At 40.9% G+C, this 20,476-nt stretch overlaps 1 protein-coding gene across 3 annotated transcripts; it reads left to right on the forward strand.

Annotated features, from left to right (window-relative positions):
* Nucleotides 1-237: 237 nt before the first annotated feature.
* LOC135555813 (chromobox protein homolog 1-like) lies at nucleotides 238-20,392 on the forward strand. 3 transcript variants are annotated; one of them, XR_010457900.1, is made up of 7 exons: nucleotides 238-457; nucleotides 2,577-2,735; nucleotides 13,236-13,410; nucleotides 15,777-15,960; nucleotides 16,085-16,179; nucleotides 16,289-19,787; nucleotides 19,825-20,392. XR_010457900.1 is itself a non-coding variant. In XM_064988561.1 (6 exons), the coding sequence occupies exons 2-6, from the start codon at nucleotides 2,627-2,629 to the stop codon at nucleotides 16,431-16,433; spliced, it is 708 nt and encodes a 235-aa protein (XP_064844633.1). In that variant the 5' UTR covers nucleotides 238-457; nucleotides 2,577-2,626; the 3' UTR covers nucleotides 16,434-20,392. The 3 variants fall into 3 exon arrangements, 2 of the variants coding, with proteins under 2 accessions (XP_064844633.1, XP_064844634.1); XM_064988561.1 differs by having other exon boundaries at nucleotides 16,289-20,392; XM_064988562.1 differs by lacking the exon at nucleotides 238-457 and adding an exon at nucleotides 584-803 and having other exon boundaries at nucleotides 16,289-20,392.
* The last annotated feature ends 84 nt before the right edge of the window (nucleotides 20,393-20,476 follow it).

A 20,476-nucleotide genomic window follows, 5' to 3' on the forward strand; every position in this document is an offset into this window, starting at 1 on the left:
CTTTTTTAAATGGTAAATTCATCAATCAATCCTGGAATTCTAGAGAATAGAACCAAGTACAAGACATTGTAAGTAAAGTAATTACTCTACTCATTGACATGCTGGACCAATAACTAAACATTGAAATTAAAGATAATCAAACATCTCTGAGTAATATGTGTATAATAGAGAAAAGAAAGAAAAATAAAATGTTTAAAGACTTCATCTCCCATGGTGCCATACAATAACACGCTGCGTAGCCACGCTCGGCCGGAGTTGGCGGGTACGAAGGAGGCACTGGATGGCTTTTGTCTGTAGCTTTACGCTTAAACGAGAAGAGTATTTTTAAAATAGAGTTTACAAGCTGATATTTATATAAGATAAGCGCTAAAATTGTTTAGATAAATCATTGGTATCCATTTTATAAAATTAACAAAATTTCCGACCATTCATTCATTCGAGTCAATTCTCTGTAAAGGTAAGTGGCTAGTTACTTCACCATAGCCTTCTGCGCTTTAGCGGTTTTCTCCCCCCCCCCCAGCGTTAACCTTCTATTATGCACAATGCGTAATAAGCACATTTCAATTAGGCCAATATATTGACCCTGCAATGTGCATCTTGCTACATTGTTGCATGCGGATTCTGCTTTTGAGTATTCACTTACATTGTTTTCGCGCGAGGTCGTGTAGTTTGCTCGTGCTATGATTCAGGTCAACATGGACGACTAACGTTAGTCATTCCGTCTCCAGAGCTCTGGGGGGAAAAAACCCTAGCACCACCATGTGAAACGGCTGCGGGAACGGGTTGGTTAATACATTGCAATTGTGCGTAGCCCTTTACAGTTACCGTGTTTGACCATGTTGTTATTTTGTTGCATTGCGTGAATGCCCGTTATTATTGCTGTAGGAAAACGATTAGGTTGCTACATTTCATTGCCTTCTTTCAAGCAGGAATGTGTCTCGTCGAATTGGCTAATCATAAAAGAGAGGAAACGTGCGGTAGCAAAGAAATGACTGCTTATGATACAAATACATTTGCATCATTTATTGGCATTGTCTGTTAACGTTAAAGCCACCAGCGAACTGCAGCGTGCACCTAAAATCAAATCTACCCAAATAGGGCAATGGAAACAGAAATCATCACCTTCTTGAAATTACTTACATTTTTAAATAAGCTGTTGAATTGCACATCAACGCTGCCACTCAAATGCGTTGTTTAGCCTACAAAAATATGACACTGAAAAACGATGTCCTATTTAATTATGTTTTTAATACATTTGCGTTGTCAGTGTTTGTATGATAGTGATGTTTTACCCCAGCTTACCCCAATGTTCAGTTAAGAGGGGGTGGGGGTAAGCGTTTTCTTGGTGTTGTATTCTAAAGGATAAGAACCAGGATGTGTGTGCCACCCCCCTTTCTTCCTCCAGACCTTCTGGTTCTCACCATGTTGTTTTCAGCCAGTGGTTTGTAGTGATTGTGTGCTTTAGTTGATTTGACTGTATGTGGCATTACTGTGCGTTGATGTCTAGATTTGAAGCTTGACCCCTTCACCTGCTGAGTCTCATGTAATGTTATGTGTTTGACTGCATGATTGCTGGTCTGATTAAAATGTCAGAAGCACAATAATTTCAAACTTTCCTACGATATTGGTAGGTGTGCATTAGTCTACACCAAGTCAAGGCTACAGCCCAATGGAATGTTCAAGAACTCGTGTAGTCCCTACCCCCTGCCTAGATCATGTATTTGAGACGGGTACCAACCCCTAGGGCTCTCCTCTGGGAATCGCACCAACAGTGTACCATCATTTAGACTGTAGTCATAAATATGTCTGGAAATAGTGATGACAAACCGAGAGTGATTCTTGTCAAATGTGTTTTTCTTTGTATTTGTTTGCATTAGTTGCAGACTTGCAGTACAATCAATGCATGCCAGCTCTTTTAATATAAACATATTGCCGCTCCATGCGTTTAGTACTGACCACATAGTAGGAACTGTAGTCAAAGATTTAAAAAAAAATTACTGACCCAAGATAGACAACAGCCTGTTTTCCAATAGGTGCAAATGAATCATAGGCAGAACAAGCAAGGAGTTTGGCTGAGCCAAGCACGATCTAGCGAGATCTTATTGGCGCTTTCTAGCATGTATTTGCATATTTCTGTTATGGAGAGATTCGCAAAGGATAAAGTTTACATAACTTAGTCCATTCTGTTTGTAACAGATTCTAGTTTTGGTCACAACTGTATTGAGATCAAATGTTTTATAGATGAGAAATTTAGCAGGATGATGGCCAAAATCCATCTCGCTCCATCTTCTCCCACTTGCTGACCACTGGTCTTCCTCTCATCACCATATTTGGTGGTGAGTGGAAATGCCAGCTGGTTGCTTCACATTTATACATCCGATGAAACATCTGTCTCATTGTTCTGTCTCATTGTTCTATCTGTGCTGTAGTAGTATGCATGCATTACACGTTAGTAGTCGATTGACTGAGAGACGATACCATGTGTTCTCCCTACCAATGCCATTTTCTACTTCCATCTGTGATTTCTCCCTTATGCCTCTGATACATGACCCCCCCCCCCTTCTCACCCTGTTTAGCTCTGTTGACAAGGAACCCACTGGTTCCACTGCCTCCTCCCAGCCTGAAAATGAGTGAGCCTACTGCTACCGCTACAGAAGCCCCTAGCGATGTGATCCCTAGTGTTACTACTGGTGTTACCACAGAAGGTGTAGATCAACTTTCTACAAATGCAAACGGTAATCCATTGTTTCTATTTTATGAATGCCATAGGGTTGGGTGGTGGACTGGCAAGCTTCGGCAGAATTTAAACGCACACAAGTGAAAATTCCCCCCAAAAATTTGGTGGGGGTAAAAGACAATAAACATAGCTTACCCATGATGTTGCACAAGGATTTAAGTTGATCGCTTTAGTCAATGTATGATGTATTTTGGCTTGAAGTGGGAAATCCGAAGTGGTATCTACTTTCCGTGTCATTGCCATGTGTTTTCCCCTATGAGATGACGTGCTAATACTTCTGTCTACATTTTTTTTTCAGGGCTGGGTTTTATTTGAATGTTTACAATCAACTAGCTTGGCATTTGTTTAATAATAAGAAAAACCTGCAAAGTTAGGTGTTGTTTTTGCATTTCCACATTTTTACCAGCAAATTATCATAATCTATTGGATAATTTGTAAGTTTGACTTATTTTTTAGCTAGTCTGTAAAAAAACAAACATTTTGGGACCCTGATTCCCCCGTCGCCCCAAGTTTAATGGTTTTGAACACTACATTTTTGGTGTGAATTCGTTTTGCAAGTCACGGTGTGCGGGGTTTGTTCTTTTTCGACCATTCCATTGGTCCTAAGAAGAATTCTCTGTCCACCTGCGGCAAGACTAATTTTCCCATTGCTTCACAACACGCTCCACTGCTTTGATTGGTGCAGCTAGAATCCACTATCCTATAATGAAAATTTCAAGAAACTTGTTATATATTTTGTTGTGTTACATTTGTATTGGTGTTTTGTGTCCGATGCACTTAGGGTGTGGTTGCATTTAATTTGCGTCTTGCATCATGAGCAAAGTCATTGAAGTCTCATTTCACTTCCTCTGTGAGAACCATGAGCACGGGCTGATTTGCAGCCCACCAACCAAATATTGCACTGTCCGTGTCCATTACAATATAGAAAAACATGTCTCTAAACCTTTCATTGTTATTCATATTAAAGGAGCTTCAACTTAAAACTTTCTATGGTAGCTCAGCAGTCACAATTTTATGGAAAATTCCAGAACATTGCAGACAACAATAGATGGCGAAGTCAAAGATAGTGGTTTCTTTCTCTAAATGCTTATGACAAATCCAGAACCAGCCCTAGCCACTTGGCTAATCTTTTGAATACGGTGTAGTTAAAGACCTAGCAACAACCGATAACATTAGCTAGCTAGATAAGGCTATCATGCTAGCTAGCTACACTGACAGCTGTCAGTGCCATATTTGTTGCTGTTTCTCCACTCCATGTGGAAATCACCTCTGGAAGATCTCAATTGCATAATGCTCGCGTCCTCTCCTCGCCTCCTTCGCAAAACCCATTGGAGGATAATGTCAGAGGGGAGAGACCACTGGCCTTCTCATCCAATGGGTTTTGAGAAGGAGAGAGGATGCAAAGATTATGCAATTGAGATCTTTCCCTCTGCATTCCTACTCACCTCCAATTCTTGAATATGTAATGTAGCCTGCGTCATTCTTCAGAAGTTGAACCTAAACAAGCGCTTCTGCTCAAGAACAGGAATTACCTCAATATTTTTTGCGTGGGGCATACAGAGGATTCTCTCTGACTTGGTTGCCCACCATGACAAGATTAGGGGGATATGTGCTAGGCTTGGGCGCTATCCAGATGGTCATACCTTTATACCGACCTTGTGCCATACTGGGATATTCGGTATACCGACACTGAACACAAGGGCCGCTGTTTTCAAACCCCACTGATACTCTGTAATCTGAAGGTTAGCAATACTAACAAGTACATTCCATAGAGAATGCTAACTAACTGCTAACAAGCGCATTGAAAACATTTTGTACAGTTTCTGACCTAAACTATACAAGTAACTCAAATGATACACAGTTTGCTGCACACGTATAACAAATATTAGGTTTCTTGATCCAGGAGGGGATTCTCTGCTGTTAACAAGTGAATGCTTGATTTTGGAAGAATCTAACCACTTAGCTAGATAGCTAACAAGCTACTGAATTAGTAAACCAATTGCAAAACTGCAGAGCATTTAGCACATTTTATTTTTCATACATAGAAAAAAATGTAACCTTTTTATTTATTATCTAGGCAAGTCAGTTAAGAACAAATGACTATTTACAATGACGGCCTACCCCGGACAATGCTGGACCAATTGTGCGTCACCCTATGGGACTCCCAATGACGCCTCTGAGATGAGATGCAGTGCCTTAGACCGCTGCACCACTCGGGAGCCCTTAATAGTTATAAGATATCTAGTTGGCAAACATTTAGCTGTGAATTTCATATATATTATATCACCTGGCGCATAATGTACGACAGTGAGTGACTCAAGGCTCCGGTCTCTCGTCTTTGTGTGCTTGTAAACAAACACCAGGTGACTGGGGACTAACGTAAGCATCATAATAATGTGACAGCTGAAATGAACGCAATGTTATTTTTCTCCCAATGTGTTGCACAAGTTGGCTGCCGGTATTTACTTAAGTAGCTACAAATATTCAAATCTATTAAAACATTTTCAAATAAATAATTTAAATTAGGGATGCCCGATATATCGGTGAACATATCGGAATCGGACGATATTAGCTAGAAATGACATCGGTATCGGCCCAATGTCTAGTTTAACGCCAATGTGAAAAACTGATGTCAAAGCTGACATGCATATTTATATAACTTAGGTACATGACGCAACGTAAAATTTTGCGCTGAACCTGCAACACAGCATTCCTGACCTAGCCCACAATGTCTGCTGTGTGGATCGAGCAGACAACAATTTGAAAGAGTAAGAAGATTTCAGCGAGACCACTCAAAGGCAAAATCCATTAATGCCAAGATAATGGAACTCATTGCTCTTGACAATCAACCGTTCTCTGTCGTGGGTGATGTTGCCTTTCGTGACTGGTCGAGCACCGGTACACATTGTTACCAAGTGTGCTATTGTTCAGATGTTGCCCTACCGGAGTTACACAGTAATAGTGTCACTGCTATTTGCTTCACAACATACTGTGGAACGCGGTTTCGGTCTTTGCGTGTCAGAAAAGATATGCGTCAAATAACACTGTTTGACAATAACACTATTTGACTTGTTAAATAAGCTTTTGATTTGACAAGTCAAATAACAGTTCTATTATAGAATGTTGTGTGTTCTAAATTTGCAAGTGCAAGCCAAGCGCCACCACTACTATCAGTAGCACTGTCAAAGCTGTACAGAAAAGTCTGCAAACACCGGCCACGAAATGATGTGTTTACAATATCGCGTTAGTAAAAAAGCATTATTTGTTCAACCGCAACTTCTGGGGTAGCTAGCTTAGCTTTAGCTTGGTACCTAGCTAGCACCAATACAACCAGTCTGAAAACAATGAACAGTAGAAACTGCAGTCATTTTCGCTATTCTTAGCAATGATTTCGGTATCCTTGTAAGTATTGTTGTTCGCTTATTAAAATTGAACTTCAGTTCATGAAAATAAACAATAGCTTGCCAGCTACTTAACCCTGTTGCCCAAAGCTAACGTTATAAGCAGCCAGCTAGCTTCATCTGGCTAGTGAGGCTCAACCTGACCGGGTTATGTGTTGTAAAGTTAGCCACAATAAGGATTAGGCACAATAGTGGAATTTGCAGTTTGCCTTCAAAGTAAAAGTACCTATTTGAAAGTGATGCAGATGGTGGATTCATGCCATATTTAGACTAGATAATGTTAAACAAGGTTGGAATGTGAAGCAATTAAATGGGTTATCAGTCTACTTGCTGACACCCACAGAACCCAACTGTGAAGGTTTTACTCAAATATTAGCGTTGTAGCTCTTATTGCGTGACTGTGACTGTGTGAAATCCCCTCCACAGTCAATCTATTGTGTGTATTGACGTTCATACTGCACTGTACAGCTTTACTTAAGGATTGTGGATTAATGAAATGGGGTAACCGGCTACTCTATACCCAATATATTTTTTCCCAATGTCCTCCTCAGTTATCAGACTCCAAGGCAGTATTGTTTTTCCTCAGGAATAGTGTTCAATACACATAGGTTGACAAGAAATCTGTCTCAATTCACAGTTTTTTTTCAGTCCTGCAATAAGAACTACGATGCTTAATGCTCTCTCAGTGTCACTGAGTAGACTGATACCTCATGTCATTGATCCACAATCCATAGGTAAGGCTGTACAGTGAAATATGTATGCCCCCAATGCCACTCTAAAGTATAATACATTGTGTGATTTAAACAGATTTTTGTCAAATTAACAAATTGTCTTTTGGTTTATATAACAACATTCCAACCTCGTTTAGCATGATCTATTCAATTATGGCATAATTCTACTATTTGTATGCATTTGCATCACTGTCAGTAACTTTTATTTTGAAGGCAAACCGCAAAGTCCACTATTGTGGTTAATCCTTATTGTGTGGTTAGCTTCACATAGATGGATCAAATAAGAACGGTCTTATAAATTAGGGTTATTTTAGATGACACCTAGCTATATAGTTAGCTAACTATAGCTACTGAAACAGAGTGTCATTTTGATATGTTTTTGGGGAAGAACATTGTTTAAATCCGTGAGCTAGCTAGCTTTTTTAATGACCAGCACTGTAGATGTGCGAGACAACTTTACCAGCATCATAGCATACGTATCGATGAATCGTTGTGACATGAAATACGAGTGATAGTGTAAGAACTAAAACTATGAACATGTTAAATTATTATGTGACATGCAGTCATATTCAGGTCCTGATTGGTCAACAAGCTTATTTGACACGTCAATTAGGGTTATTTGACGTATCTTTTTTGACATGCAAAGACCCAAACGCTGTTCCATAGAAATCCTGGTTGAGAATGAAATGACTGAACAACATAGCAAGTTTTGATGATGATTTACTAGTAATGGGGATATATGCAAATGCCAACAAAATAACTTTTTGGTCAGTGTATGCGTGTGTGTGTAACCTTTAATTAGGCAAGTCAGTTAACTTCTAATGGAATAGGGGACGGTTGCGTCCCGCTTCGGCAAAAAAAACAGGGAAAATGCAGTGCGGCAAATAAAATTTAAAAAATTGTAAAAAAAAAATCAAACTTTCATTAAATCACACATGTAAGATAGTCAATTAAAGCTACACTCGTTGTGAATCCAGCCAACATGTCAGATTTTAAAAAGGCTTTTCAGGGAAAGCATAAGCTATTATCTGATGATAGCACAATAGTAAACAAAGAGGGTAGCATATTTCAACCCTGTAGGCGCTACACAAAACACAGAAATAAAATATAAAACATGCATTACCTTTGACGAGCTTCTTTTGTTGGCACGCCAATATGTCCCATAAACATCACAATTGATCCCTTTGTTCGATTAATTCCGTCCATATATATCCAAATGTCCATTTATTTGACGTGTTTGATCCAGAAAAAAAAGAGCTTCCAAAAAACGCAACGTCACTACAAAATATTTCAAATGTTGCCTATATTATGCCAAAATATTTCAAACTACTTTTGAAATACAACTTCAGGTATTTTTAAATGTTTATAATTGATCAAATTGTAGATGGGTCTGTGTTCAATATAGGAAGACAACAAACCAACGCTACTTTTCACGTCTTGCGCAACTCCCAACAGTGTTACCCAGCCTAATATGTACTGCATTGTGTCCACCCTCTACACACATTTGTCAACTATGCACTCATCTGTTACTGTTTACTTTGATCATCATCCTTTACACAATCTCGTTTGTCTTCAGATATCAGATATCCATGAATCATAAACTCAGCAAAAAAAAACATCCTCACTGTCAACTGCATTTATTTTCAGCAAACTTAACATGTGTAAGTATTTGTATGAACATAACAAGATTCAACAACTGAGACATAAACTGAACAAGTTCCACAGACATGTGACTAACAAATGGAATAATATGTCCCTGAACAAAAGGGGGGGGGTCAAAATTAAAAGTAACAGTCAGTATCTGGTGTGGCCACCAGCTGCATTAAGTACTGCAGTGCATCTCCTCCTCATGGACTGCACCAGATTTTCCACCTGCAAGTTCCCGGACGATTCTGGGGGAATGGCCCTAGCCCTCACTCTGATCCAACAGGTCCCAGACATGCTCAGTAAGATTGAGATCTGGGCTCTTCGCTGGCCATGGCAGAACACTGACATTCCTGTCTTGCAGGAAATCACGCACGGAACGAGAAGTATGGCTGGTGGCATTGTCATGCTGGAGGGTCATGTCAGGATGAGCCTGCAGGAAGGGTACCACATGAGGGAGGAGGATGTCTTCCCTGTAACGCACAGCGTTACGTTTGTCTGCAATGATGACAAGCTCAGTCTGATCCTGTGACACAACGCCCCAGACCATGACAGACCCTCCACCTCGATCCCACTCCAGAGTACAGGCCTTGGTGTAACGTTCATTCCTTCGACGATAAACGCAAATCCGACCATCAACCCTGGTGAGACAAGACCGCGGCGCGTCAATGAAGAGCACTTTTTGCCAGTCCTGTCTGGTCCAGTGACGGTGGATTTGTGCTCATAGGCGATGTTGTTGCCAGTGATGTCTGGTGAGGATCTGCTTTACAACAGGCCTACACGCTCTCAGTCCAGCCTCTCTCAGCCTATTGCAGACAGTCTGAGCACTGATGGAGGGATTGTGCATTCCTGGTGTAACTCGGGCAGTTGTTGTTGCCATCCTGTACCTGTCCTGCAGGTATGATGTTCGGATGTACCGATCCTGTGCAGGTGTTGTTACACGTGGTCTGCCACTGCGAGGACGATCAGCTGTCCATCCTGTCTCCCTGTAGCGCTGTCTTATGCGTCTCACAGTACGGACATTGCAATTTATTGCCCTTCATAACTATGGCCTTAATTGCCTACCGTCTGTAGGCTGTTAGTGTCTTAACCACCGTTCCACTGGTGCATGTTCATTAATTGTTTGTGGTTCATTAAACAAGCATGGGAAACAGTGTTTACACCCTTTACAATGAAGATCTGTGAAGTTATTTGGATTTTTACAACTTATCTTTGAAAGACAGGGTCCTGAACAAGGGACATTGTGGCCTTTACTTTTTCAACGGTGCAGTCTAGAGGTCGACCGATTATGATTTTTCAACGCCAATACCGATACCAATTATTGGAAGACCGAAAAAAGCCGATACCGATTAATCGGGCGATTTGTTTTAAATTATTTTGCATTATTTAAAAAATATATATTTTATTTGCAATAATGACAATTACAACAATACAAAATGAACACTTATTTTAACTTAATATAATATATAAATAAAATCAATATAGCCTCAAATAAATAATCAAACATGTTCAATTTGGTTTAATTAAAGCAAAAAAAAAAGACACTGTTGGAGAAGAAAGTAAAAGTGCAATATGTGCCATGTAAAAAAGCTAACGTTTAAGTTCCTTGCTCAGAACATGAGAACAAAGAAAGCTGGTGGTTCCTTTTAGCATGAGTCTTCAATATTCCCAGGTAAGAAGTTTTAGGTTGTGGTTATTATAGGAATTTTAGGACAATTTCTCTCTCTACGATTTGTATTTCATATACCTTTGACTATTGGATGTTCTTATAGGCACTTCCGTATTGTCAGTGTAACAGAATAGCTTCTGTCCCTCTCCTCGCCCCTACTTGGCTCGAACCAGGAACACATCGAAAACAGCCACCCTCGAAGCAGCGTTACCCATTGCTCCACAAATACTGCGGCGAAACAACCACTCCAAGTCTCAGAGCGAGTGACATTTGAAACGCTATTAGCGCGCACCCCGCTAACTAGCTAGCCATTTCACATCGGATACACCAGCCTAATCTCGGGAGTTGATAGGCTTGAAGTCATAAACAGTGCAATGCTTGAAGCACATCAACGAGCTGCTGGCAAAACGCACACAAGTGCTGTTTGAATGAATGCTTACGAGCCTGCTGGTGCCTACCATTGCTCAGTCAGACTGCTCTATCAAGTCATAGACTTAATTATAACATAATAACACACAGAAATACGAGCCTTAGGTCATTAATATGGTCGAACCTGGAAACTATCATCTCGAAAGCAAGACGTTTATTCTTTCAGTTAAATACGGAACTGTTCCGTATTTTATCTAACGGGTGGCATCCATAAGTCTAAATATTCCTGTTACATTGCACAACCTTCAATGTTATGTCATAATTACGTAAAATTCTGGAAAATTAGGCGGCCCAAACTGTTGCATATACACTGACTCTGCATGCAATGAACGCAAGAGAAGTGACCACAATTTCACCTGGTTAATATTGCCTGCTAACCTGGATTTCTTTTAGCTAAATATGCAGGTTTAAAAAATATATACTTCTGTGTATTGGATTTAAGAAAGGCATTGATGTTTATGGTACGATTGTGCTTTTTTTCCCCGCAAATGCGCTTTTGTTAAATCATCCCGCATTTGGCGAAGTTGGCTGTCTTTGTACGGAAGAAATAGTCTTCAGAGTTTGCAACGAGCCAGGTTAGCAGGCAATATTAACTAAATATGCAGGTTTATAAATATATACTTGTGTATTGATTTTAAGAAAGGCATTGATGTTTATGGTTAGGTAGACATTGGAGCAAGACAGTCTTTTTTTTGCGAATACGCACCGCATCAATTATATGCAACGCAGGACAAGCTAGATAACTACACATGGTTGATGATATTACTAGTTTAGCTTGTGATTGTGATTGATTGTTTTTTATAAGATACGTTTAATGCTAGCTAGCAACTTACCTTGGCTTCTTACTGCATTCGTGTCACCTCGTGGAGTGCAATGTAATCAGGTGGTTAGAGTGTTGGACTAGTTAACTGTAAGGTTGCAAGATTGAATCCCCGAGCTGACAAGGTAAAAATCTGTCATTCTGCCCCTGAACAAGGCAGTTAACCCACCGTTCCTAGGCCGTCATTGAAAATAAGAATGTGTTCTTAACTGACTTGCCTAGTTAAATAAAGGATAAATAAAGGTGTAAAAAAAAGTGTCCAAAAATACAGATTTTCCGATTGTTATGAAAACTTGAAATTGGATCTAATTAATCTTCCCTTTCCGATTTAATCGGTCGACCTCTAGTGCAGTCCAGCTCTTTAACATTTTGGTCCAAGCTAGAGGTGGATTTATAGTTTGAGAAACCTTGGTTATTCTTTTTTTGGGATAGACTAGACTATCTGTAGAAACCAACTGGCATTTGGAAAGTTTGAGGTGAGGTAGAAAGTGGGGTGGAACAAGTATTATTAGCATTGTTAAGTATTTTGCTAGCTGGATCAAATTCTCTGTTAGCTGGCCAGATAAATGTTGAGCAACATTAGCCAATTTAACTGATCAAATAATTGAGTTTAATGTGTGAAAGTGAGCTGGCTAATAAAGTCAACAACATCAGATGAGCTAACATTAGTAACCTAACCAATTCGCTATAGTATTAACTGGTTTACGACTCCTTGCCGTTCCTCACGTTGTGTTAACGTTGCTTACTGGACCCTGGTAATCTGTGTGAAATGTTAACAAACTAACCACTATCTGTTAACATATGTTTTCCCTCTACAGTATGTGGTTAATTTTCAGAATGCGAGAATTAGGTGAGATTGAGGCATTGCTCGTTAAACAAGTGGATTCAGGGATCAAGTGTAGCTGGGCCTGGCTTAAGCTGGATGCCACTATAGATGTGAAAGGAACACCACACACTTTCCCTCTTTCTCACTTTTTCTGGCACATTGTAGAACAAATGTCCACATGCAGAAAGTGTATGATGTGCAATGTAGCCCAAATATATTGCTTTTGTTGTGTTCAACTTGCCAGTAACGTGTGTGTGAGTGAGGGGGGATTATATATATTTTTTTAACTCAATGAATGTCATTTTTGCACACATGTAGCCTTGTGCACTTGATCATCTACTATAGTGGCCAATATAATAGAGCAAAAATAGAATGCCTGTTTGTTTCATTCTATTTCTACTTTAAGATGTTTTTCCCCCAAATGCAATATAGGTGTGTGGTCACAAGTGTTCTATTATAAAGGCTGTCATGGCTAACTGCAATATTACTGTATTGTTTTTTTCTCAAGTCTTGCGTGTCATTTGCGGTAAAGTCTAGGCAACAAATAACATTGGATTGCGTTCTTTACATGTTTTAGCTGTGAGTTAGGTTCACATTAACCACTTTATTTTAGAGACTGATCATGTAGATCATATTCTTTGTTGTTTAATTAGTTAAAACCTGCCTTCCTCCGAGCAGGGATTTTGTTTTTGCATGTTTCAATGCAATTTTTTTTATTTTTAAGTCACCTTTTTGGGCCCTCACCAGTTTGCATCCATGAGGTTGCCATGCTGGAACTGCTGCTTAATTGCAGAAAAGACATCATTTGTATTTTGATTGGCAAAGCAAGCCCAACAAATGTCTTTGGGACGATTCCCACCTGTGTAATCTGACTCAACCTGACCGTAGTGAAGTGTGACCATAATCATGGGGATTTATAGCCGTGAACAAAGTCTATGAAGTCTAACCAAACTGTTCTGCACTCCTCCCCTTCACCAGAGCCCCCCAAGGAAGAGGTCAAGTTGGCGGCAACAGCAGGCAAGAAGCAGACCAAGAAGAAGGTGGAGGAGGTGGTAGAGGAAGAGGAGGAGGAATATGTGGTGGAGAAGGTGCTGGACCGACGGGTGGTAAAGGGACGCGTTGAGTTTCTGCTCAAATGGAAAGGCTTCTCAGAGTGAGTGAAGAATTTAATGCTTGTAATGCCAGTCACATATATAAATGAAGTTGGCATACATTACATACAATCCTGTGTACATTTATTGGTTTATAATTTTGAATCTCTTTATTGGTACCCATGGGGTAGTGTAGCTGCGGGTTTTGTCACCATGCAACAGGATTTGTCATACCCCCTGGGCCCTCTGGTTGGCCGGGCATATTGGTTTCCGTTTTCCTCACAGAGCATGTTGTGCAAGGTCAACAATGGTTTCCACGGTCTCTGTCTTAAGACGAGTGGTCGTGTGGAACACTTGCCAGTGGTTGGCAAAGTACAGTGCATTCGGAACGTATTCAGACCCCTTTACTTTTTCCATATTTTGTTACTTGATGAAGCAAAATCGTGTTTTTAGAAATGTATACAAAATCAACAAACTGATATCGCATTTACTTAAGTATTCAGACCCTTTACTTAGTACTTTGTTGAAGGACCTTTGGCTGTGATTGCAGCCTTGATTCTTCTTGGGTATGACACTACAAGTTAGGCAGACCTGTATTTGGGGAGTGTTTCCCATTCCTCTGTGCAGATCCTCTCGAGCTCTGTCAGGTTGGATGGTAAGCGTTGCTTCACAGCTATTTTCAGTTCTCTCCAGAGATGTTCAATTGAGTTCAAGTCCGAGCTCCTGCTGGGCCACTCAAGGACATTCAGAGACTTGTCCCGAAGCCACTCCTGTGTTGTTTTCGCTGTGTGCTTAGGGTTGTTGTCCTGTTGGAAGGAGAACCTTCACTTCACTGAGGTCCTGATCACCCTGTAGTAGGTTTATCAATAATTTATCTGTACTTCGCTTCGTTCATCTTTGCCTCGATCCTGACTAGTCTCCCAGTCCCTGCCGCTGAAAAACATCCCCACAGCATGATGCTGCCACCACCATGCTTCACTGTAGGGATAGTGCCAGGTTTCCTCCAGCTGTGACGCTTGGCATTCAGGCCAAAAAGTTAAATCTTGGTTTCATCAGACCAGAGAATCTTGTTTCTCATGGTCTGAGTCTTGTTGCCTTTTGGCAAACTCCAAGCTGGCTGTCATGCCTTTTACTGCAGAGTGGCTTCCATCTGGCCACTCTACCTTAAAGGTCTGATTGGTGGAGTGCTGCAGAGATGGTTGTCCTTCTGGAAAATTCTCCACAGAGTAACTCTAGAGCTCTGTCAGAGTGACCATTGGGTTCTTGGTCACCTCCCTGACCAAGGCCCTTCTCCCCCGATGGCTCAGTTTGGCTAGGCGGCCAGCTCTAGGAAGAGTCTTTGCATGTCTCTGGAATCATTTTAGAGACTGTTGCATGTCCAATACAAAATTGGAAGGACAGGCTCTTGTAGGTCTCACCTGCACAAAGACATTGATTACCAATGTCATTGTCTCATCGCGCACCAGCGACTCCTGTGGCGGGACGGGCGCAGTGCGCGCTAACCAAAGGTTGCCAGGTACACAGTGTTTCCTCCGGCACATTGGTGCGGCTGGCTTCCGGGTTGGATGTGCGCTGTGTTAAGAAGCAGTGCGGCTGGTTGGGTTGTGTATCGGAGGACGCATGACTTTCAACCTTCGTCTCTCCCGAGCCCGTACGGGAGTTGTAGCGATGAGACAAGATAGTAGCTACTACAATAATTGGATACCATGAAATTGGGGAGAAAAAGGGGTAAAAAAAAACAACCCAGCTAGCTGCAAACTTAACTAGCTAACAGATACACTTGTGTTTTATTTAGCATTTAAGAGCTCAGAACATTATATGGGCATTGTGAGAAAAAGTCAACCATGAAGCCAGCTGGCTATGTATGCCCACATGCTGGCCAACACCAAACATTAGAAATATAGCTGCAAGAAACATTTTAAATAATGCTAGCTAACATATTGTTTACATGTTTTGTGTGGCTAGCAAATGAGCATACATAGTCAGCTGGCTAGCTTTTACTTGTCTTCATGGTTCTCTCTTAGGCACCGTGACAATCTAATATCAAACATTTAAACATTAGGACAGCTATCGCTCGCCAGTTGCCAGGAATCGCAGAAATGCTGTCTTTTGAAGTTAGTGTCTTGCTTCCCGATTAGAGGGGCCACCAACTTCACCAGCTGGGAAAGATTATGGAACTGGGCTACATCACCCAACTTCAGCTCCTGACAAAAGTTTGCGTAGGCTCCTTTAGGGCCCTCTAAAAATGATGATTATTTTTTTTACCTAATTCCGTTAATCCCCCCCCCTTCCCAGTTCTTCAATTTTTCACTCCAAACAAAGCACATTTTTTATATAAAACAACAACAAAATTGGATGTTTTGTGGGGGGGTGAAACGGAATCTGATGGTTGTAGCCCAGGTATAAATTGACCTTTTGTTTACCACAGTGAGGACAATACATGGGAACCACAGGACAACCTGGATTGCCCTGACCTGATTGCTGAGTACATGCAGAATCATCATAACAAAAAAGAAAGTTACAAGAAAGAGTCTGGTGGCAAGAGGAAAGCTGGTGAGTCTGACACAGAGGCAGGGGGTGAAGAAGGCAGGCCCAAGAAAAGGAAAGATGAGGTGAGAGCCTGTACTTCGCTTCAATATTAAAGAACATGCCTGAAACTATAGACTGTGAAAGTAGTCCTGTACTGAACCTTCTCCCCCTTCTCTCCATCGCTCTCCTTATCTATCATTCTTCCAGGCAGAGAAGCCCAGAGGCTTTGCTCGTGGACTTGACCCCGAACGGATCATTGGAGCCACAGACTCCAGTGGAGAGCTGATGTTCCTCATGAAATGGTGAGTTCTGGGCAGCATTGGGATTTTGACTCTTTCCGCTATACGTTACCGGGAGAGTGGGACATACAACTGGTTTAAGTGGCTTCACCCTTAAATTCTGTCTCCACAGGAAGAACAGTGATGAGGCGGACCTGGTGCCGGCCAAGGAGGCCAACATTAAATGTCCACAGGTGGTCATATCCTTCTACGAGGAGCGCCTGACATGGCACTCCTACCCCACTGAGGAGGAAGAGAAGAAGGATGATAAGAACTAGCCACAGGTCCAGGATGAAGGGGAAGGGGGTACAGAGGGTGGGGTTTAGAGTGGTGGGGAGGGACAGAGAAGCTGATTTGTTTCAAAAGCTTCATTCTACAAACCCGGACTGTTGAAACTAAAACAGAGGTTGACAGATGGGTGGGGATGATGGGAAGACTTGTCAAGGAGGTGGGTTGGGGGCCATGGGTAAATAGAACTCACAAGTCTCAAGATCACTTTATCAGGCCTCTCTTTTGGGTCTTATCAGCTAGGACCATGGGATATGTAGTTTTCAGTCCCTGAGCACTGAATTGCTTTAAAATCACCAGCTCCTCTTACTGTAGCTTCGCCTCAGAAAAGCTTTTGTCGAGATACACTTTTGAGTGAGCGAGGTATCACTACAGCAGCTGAGTTTACAAAATGGAAGGGTCAGATTCCAAAACATGATCCAGCAAACGTTCTCCGCTAATTCGATTGAAATAGCCAATCTTAATTTCCAGTTTTCCTGTGTGAAATGTTGAAGTTGATTTCTCGTCAGAACATTATCTTGTTCAACACATCCCTCATCGAGCAACTTGCAGTGCTTTATTTTCTCTCTTTCGATGTTTTAAGTGTTGGCACCTGCCCTCCCTTGCCATATCATTATCATATAATGTGTAAATAGTTGTGGTTTTATTTGGTTACGAGAGCGATCTAAGAAGGATTCTATTTGAGTGTTTTGGATGTTCAGACTGGAGTTAACCTAGATTCTGGTCTTTAAGTGTTACACATAGGTGAATAGAGTTGTGAACAATGGTGTGAAGCAGGGTTTCTGTTAGGAAAATGTGGTGCTGGACATTTGACTGGCAGCATTTTAATTTACCCCGGACATTTGAGACATTTTCCCCACCCATATGAATTGTGTGCGTAACCTGCTTAGGGCGTACAGCCATGGTGCTCCGAATGACAGAAATCACTTTTACATGATGGTGATTCATCTAAAAAAGAACATGCAAATCGAGGATGCAACGGCGTGCATCCTTACCGAATTCCAATGCGCACTTTGAAGATGTTAGAACTGTCTACGTGTACTTGTCCTCAGCCAACAAGACGAGTAACAAACAGCAAAAATCACCTACCTATGTCAGTCTACTATCCCCCACAGTGGAACAATAAACCTATTTATTGGTCAGCTTGTTGTTCTGTGCGAGAAAGAAATGGTCTCCTCCAAACACTCTGGGACAGTTGTGGGACGATAGAGCCCAAATTCATACAACCAGTAGGCCTAGGCTACATAAAACAAAACAGAAACGTTAAAGCAACGAGGCTGATGCTACTGATCAGAACGTTTAGCTTAAAATGTTGATCAAATATTATTTCTTCACACTTCGCGAATGTTTGTCCCGTAATGTAATTGGCAAGAAAACACTGTTGTGAGTGGTTTCATGGGATAAAAAAATATCCATTTGATCTCCCCTCTTAATCTAAAGATGCAACAACTAGCATGGGTTGCTAATATGACTAGGATTGTGCCTTTCAATACTGGACAATGATAGAAAGTTGATTTGAAAACCAATAGAAAATGAGAGAAATAGGCTGCTGGTTTCAATGGCATATGGAACTCTAAATTGCCTTTACGTTTCTACGGTCGAATGTTGGCTCGGCTACTTTGAAGCAAGGGAAGACATGCCTCATAATATGAAGTAAAACATTCAGGTTTCAAACAATTAAGATTTTTTTTTTTAAATGCATACTCCCTCCATTTCATTGCTAAGTGGTGTGTGACGCGCTGAAGCCTGCATATTGTTGCCTGGGCACTTAAAATAAGGGTGCTTCTATTGCCAGTTAAGAAATTAAATAGTAGCTATTTTTAATGATGGCCATCATCTTATTTCAACACACGATTGCATTTAGTTGTGCAATGATTGGGCTTGTAAAAGCACGTTTGACTCCAGCAGCAAGGAACACGCTGTTTGAGAAGCTGTACCAGCAGCTCCTCTGTTCTGACAGATTTTCAGCTCAAATTAGGCTCTGCATCTCTATGCTGTGTGCATGTGATAAGATGCATGAAGACTAACGAAAATACACAAACGGCAATTTAATTAGACCAAATTATGCAAATGAACCTATAGACTGATAATCTTGACCGGCCATATGTATTTGCATCGACTGGTATTTCCATCAATGAATAGGCTAAAAAGCATTATTTTTCAATTCGATTTTTTTTTTTCTCACAGAGAATTGGCCGGCGGCAATTTTATTTATCGGCATTTCACTTCTTTTTAATCTGCCAAAAGCCGGCTATTACTACACAGAATCCCTGGTATGGAGCAACTCACTTTGTTGTAGAGCACCAGTATGACCTATGTAACCTGGGTTGTTTGTAGGCTCGTACCCATGGCTAATAAAACTTGATTGGTGTGATCCACTTTCCTGTCAGATAACATACTCTCGGAAAACCGGCAATAAGTAAGAAGCTACAGACAAAGATGCGAAAGACGGGCTTTCACTCAGATTCATCTTTGGTGGAAAGCTTTTATTTACTATAACGTCCAAGTAGTCTGTCCCGCTTTCTTGTCGAGCTCTTCCCATGTGCAGTACATGCTCACCATTCACAGGCTTCCTTGAGGTGATTGGGGCTTTTAGGAGGTTTGGCATTGCCATCAAACTGCACTGTAAATATTTGGATTAAGGGGGTGGGAAGGGTTGGGCCCAGTCAATGACTATGGTTGGCTGTGATTGTGAAGATGGGATGGACAAAGTGTTTTCTTGCAATGCAACCAACACAAGCCAGTAATGCAAGTGTCAAATCTCTCCCAAGAGGTATACACAGAGGTAAATGTAGTGTCTATGCCAGGGCTCGCCAACCCTGTACCGAGAGAGCTACAGTCCTTTATATTTTTGCTCCAACTCTAATCTAGTGCACCTGATTGTAATAATTAGCTGGTTGATAAGCTGAATCGGGTCAATTAAAACAGGAACCTATTGGAGAGTACCTCTCCAGGAACAGGGTTGGAATGCCCTGGTCTATGCACATGCCTCTGTTTTACTTAACCCCTGTTTTAAATAATGACTGGTCCCTAGGTAGTGTATATTGTGATTCAAAGTAAACACAACGGTTTTATGGTGACCTGTTTATAGTGTAAAGTAAATATATTCAAGGTGTTGACAGCCCACGTGAATATAGACCAATCTAGCAACTTATCAATCTCACACATCTGACAAAAAGATGGGCCTCCTGCCCAAGAAATCGCAAGACCAGATCATGATGGCCTCTCCAACTAAGCTAATTCTACTTTCAGACTTTACCTTTGAGCTCTGATGTTAATACTCGCCCAGTCTGGACCTGTTATATTAAAATGAGCTGCCAATTAAAGATCTGACACCCTCAGAGGTGAGTGGGTTATGTTAAACATCTGACACCCTCAGAGGTGGGTGGATTATATTTGTGTTTGGTTTGTGGGGCTTAGCTATCACTGGCTTAATTGCAGAATTGTTCACTGCTCTACTGCATCTGAATATTCCTCTTCTTAAAAAAAAAAAAAAAAAAATCGCAAATTGTTAAGTAATTGATTTAATCACAGCTAACAATAGCTTGAATTAAAGTGTTAATTGATTGAACTGATTAATCGTGATTAACATTTTAAATGTTGAGGTACTGAAGACAACCACCTGTACCAGGGGTTTTACAGCCCTGGTATAGAGCCTGTTGCCTTGGATTGATTTTGCATTGGCATTTTATTGCTCATTTTAACATTACAAGTCTAAGAGGGCTGTATATCTTTTCTAATATACTAGACCGGAAGATTTATATATATACAGTATATCCTAGACAAGTGGCTCATATGTAACCTTTTAGTTATTTTGTCTGACTCTTTCTCGTGTCTACTGAAGATACATCTCGTTGCATGTTTCTTGCTTTCAATCAATGTCACCATTTGCAGTGGTTACTTTTACTTGTATACATGTTTTTGGACAATAAATGTTTTTTGTTAACAATGGTGTTTCATATAATTTGATGAAACGAGTTAACTTGTAATTCTTTAGTACGTATAAGTAGTATTAGTAATATCACTCAACCGT

This window comes from Oncorhynchus masou, chromosome 15 (genome assembly GCF_036934945.1).
Source record: "Oncorhynchus masou masou isolate Uvic2021 chromosome 15, UVic_Omas_1.1, whole genome shotgun sequence".
Classification (NCBI taxonomy): Eukaryota; Metazoa; Chordata; class Actinopteri; order Salmoniformes; family Salmonidae; genus Oncorhynchus; species Oncorhynchus masou.